Genomic DNA, 2,399 nt, shown 5'->3' on the forward strand with positions numbered 1-2,399 from the left:
AGAGAGAACAAAATACTAATTAATTATGTCATTAATTAATTTGGAAGTGAGATGCTACCTTGGCTCTGCCCAAAGCCATTGCTAAAATAGTGAGGACGTGAACGAGGAGAGAGAAAATGGAGAGGAGAGAACCAGAGAGAAGAAGAAGGTCATCAGTGAGACAGTGAAGTTTCAGAGAGAAAGAAAGCTAAGGTAGGGTATGGACACAATTCTTGAGCCCACCAAAAAAAAAAAAAAAAAATTATACCTAATTTTAGCCCGGTCCAAAAAAAAAAAAAAATTTATTATTACTACCAGCCCAGACAAAAAAAAAATATTAGTCTATCCCTTTTACAATTTGTAGATTCGTGGACAGATTGCATTTTTGTCTTAATCAGCCTCAAATTGAATTTTCTTTTTTTTTTTATCAATGATTCACTGGCCCGTGAGAAGATTCGTAATGGTAAAGAAATAGAGTTATTAATAATTTATTAGTGACTTGTTGGTAGGGTTGTTTAAAGTCCACTAAACTTTTTTAAATTATTCCAAGTGTCCGCACTAAATAATCAATATATAAATAATCATTCAGTTTTCTCAATCCTTTCAATTTCATCAAGGCCTCATTCTACGGCTGCACAAAGAAACTATTCAGCATCTCTTCCAAAGAAATGGCACAAGCACTTGCAAGTGAAATTGTCAAGAAGTTGGGTTCCGCCCTTCTCCAAGAGATGGGACTTGTGTGGGGGATGAAGGATGAACTTGTCAAACTCAGAAACACGGTTTCCACAATCGGAGCTGTTCTTGCTGATGCAGAGAAGCAGCAAGACACTAACAAAGAGGTTGCAGACTGGCTGGAAAAGCTCAATGATGCATTTCATGATGCTGATGACGTGCTCGATGACTTCTCCACCCAAGTTCTCCGACACCAGGTTACGACACAGAACAAAAGACTAAAGAAGGTGCGCAATTTCTTCTCAAGCTCAAATCAGCTTATTTTCAGTAGTAAGTTGGCTCATGAGATTAAGGCTGTTAGGGACACACTAGATGCAATTGCCGAAGATAGGAAAAAGTTTCACCTCACTGAACGGCAGATGCGAGTTGAGAACATTAAGAGAGAGGAGACTTACTCTTTTGTTCGTGCAGAAAGTGTTATTGGAAGGGACGGTGATAAAATGGCAATTGTACAACTTTTATTGGAAAGCAATATTCAAGATCAGAATGTGTCACCTGTTGCAATAGTTGGAATTGGGGGACTAGGAAAGACCGCACTTGCACAATTAGTATATAATGATGAGAGGGTCACTAAACATTTTGAAATTAAGATGTGGGTGTGTGTTTCTAACATCTTTGATGCGAAGGTCATTGTAGAAAAGATGATAGAGGACAAAACACCTGAAAACCTTTTGATGGATAAAATGCAAGAAAAAATTAGTGAAAAGAAATTTTTACTTGTGTTGGATGATGTTTGGAATGAGAATCGTGACATATGGTTACAAATGATAGATCTGTTGGTGGGTGGTATGAGAGGAAGTAAGATTTTAGTAACTACTCGTTCTGAGTTGGTTGCAAATGTTATAGGATCAAATTCACCATATATTTTAAAAGGCCTGTCTAAGGAGGAGTCCTGGTCTTTATTTGAAAAAATGGCATTCAAACAAGGAAAAGAGTCGGAGAATATATTTCAAGTAGAAATCGGCAAGGAAATTGTTCGGAAGTGTAAAGGAGTCCCTCTTGCCATAAGGGCTCTAGGAAGCCTACTATACACTAAAGATACAATGGATGAGTGGTTGGTTTTTAAAAACAATGATTTGTCAAAAATAGCCGAAGAGGAAGATGTTATTTTTCCAATACTGAAGTTCAGTTATGATTATCTTCCTTCGCATCTGAAGAGATGTTTTGCATTCTGTTCCTTATATTTAAAAGATCAAATTATTGATAAGCAAGAATTAATCCAATTGTGGATTTCAGAGGGATTCATTCAGGGACCGGTGTCTGAAAATCAGCAGTTGGAGGATGTTGGTGACTTGTATTTTATGGATTTACTTAGGAGGTCCCTTTTTCAAGATATCCAAAGAGATGAATGGGGTGATGTAATAAGTTGCAAAATGCATGATCTTGTTCACGATCTTGCGCAATTGGTTGCGAAGGCCAAATTTTTCATGGTGAATTTGGACGTAGAAAATGTCGTGAATTTGAATGTAGAAAATGTTGATGCAAGAATTCGTCACATGTCACTTTATTCCGATGTAAATTCGACCCACTTGGATAGAGCTAACAAGTTACGGACATTTTTTTCCAATGCTAAATATGTTCAAATGTTGGGTAAGTTGACTTTTGAAAGGTTCTTTCAAGTTTTAAAAGGTTACGTGTATTGGATTTACATTCGGTGGAGGTGGGGATGGGGAAGATGCCTTATATAG

General features: G+C 37.1%; 1 protein-coding gene across 1 annotated transcript; it reads left to right on the top strand.

The window, feature by feature from the left end:
* Positions 1 to 647: 647 nt before the first annotated feature.
* On the top strand, positions 648 to 2,399 carry LOC132276204 (disease resistance protein RGA2-like). Its single transcript, XM_059777537.1, has one exon. It carries the CDS (start codon positions 648 to 650, stop codon positions 2,397 to 2,399), a length of 1,752 nt encoding a protein of 583 aa, XP_059633520.1.

This window comes from Cornus florida, unplaced genomic scaffold (genome assembly GCF_030987335.1).
Source record: "Cornus florida cultivar Cherokee Brave unplaced genomic scaffold, ASM3098733v1 CherokeeBrave_3.0.0_Hap2_Chr01, whole genome shotgun sequence".
Classification (NCBI taxonomy): domain Eukaryota; kingdom Viridiplantae; phylum Streptophyta; class Magnoliopsida; order Cornales; family Cornaceae; genus Cornus; species Cornus florida.

Excerpts from the sequence above, each read along its gene's own strand:
- LOC132276204 (XM_059777537.1), top strand. The coding sequence starts at position 648 with ATGGCACAAGCACTTGCAAGTGAAATTGTCAAGAAGTTGGGTTCCGCC.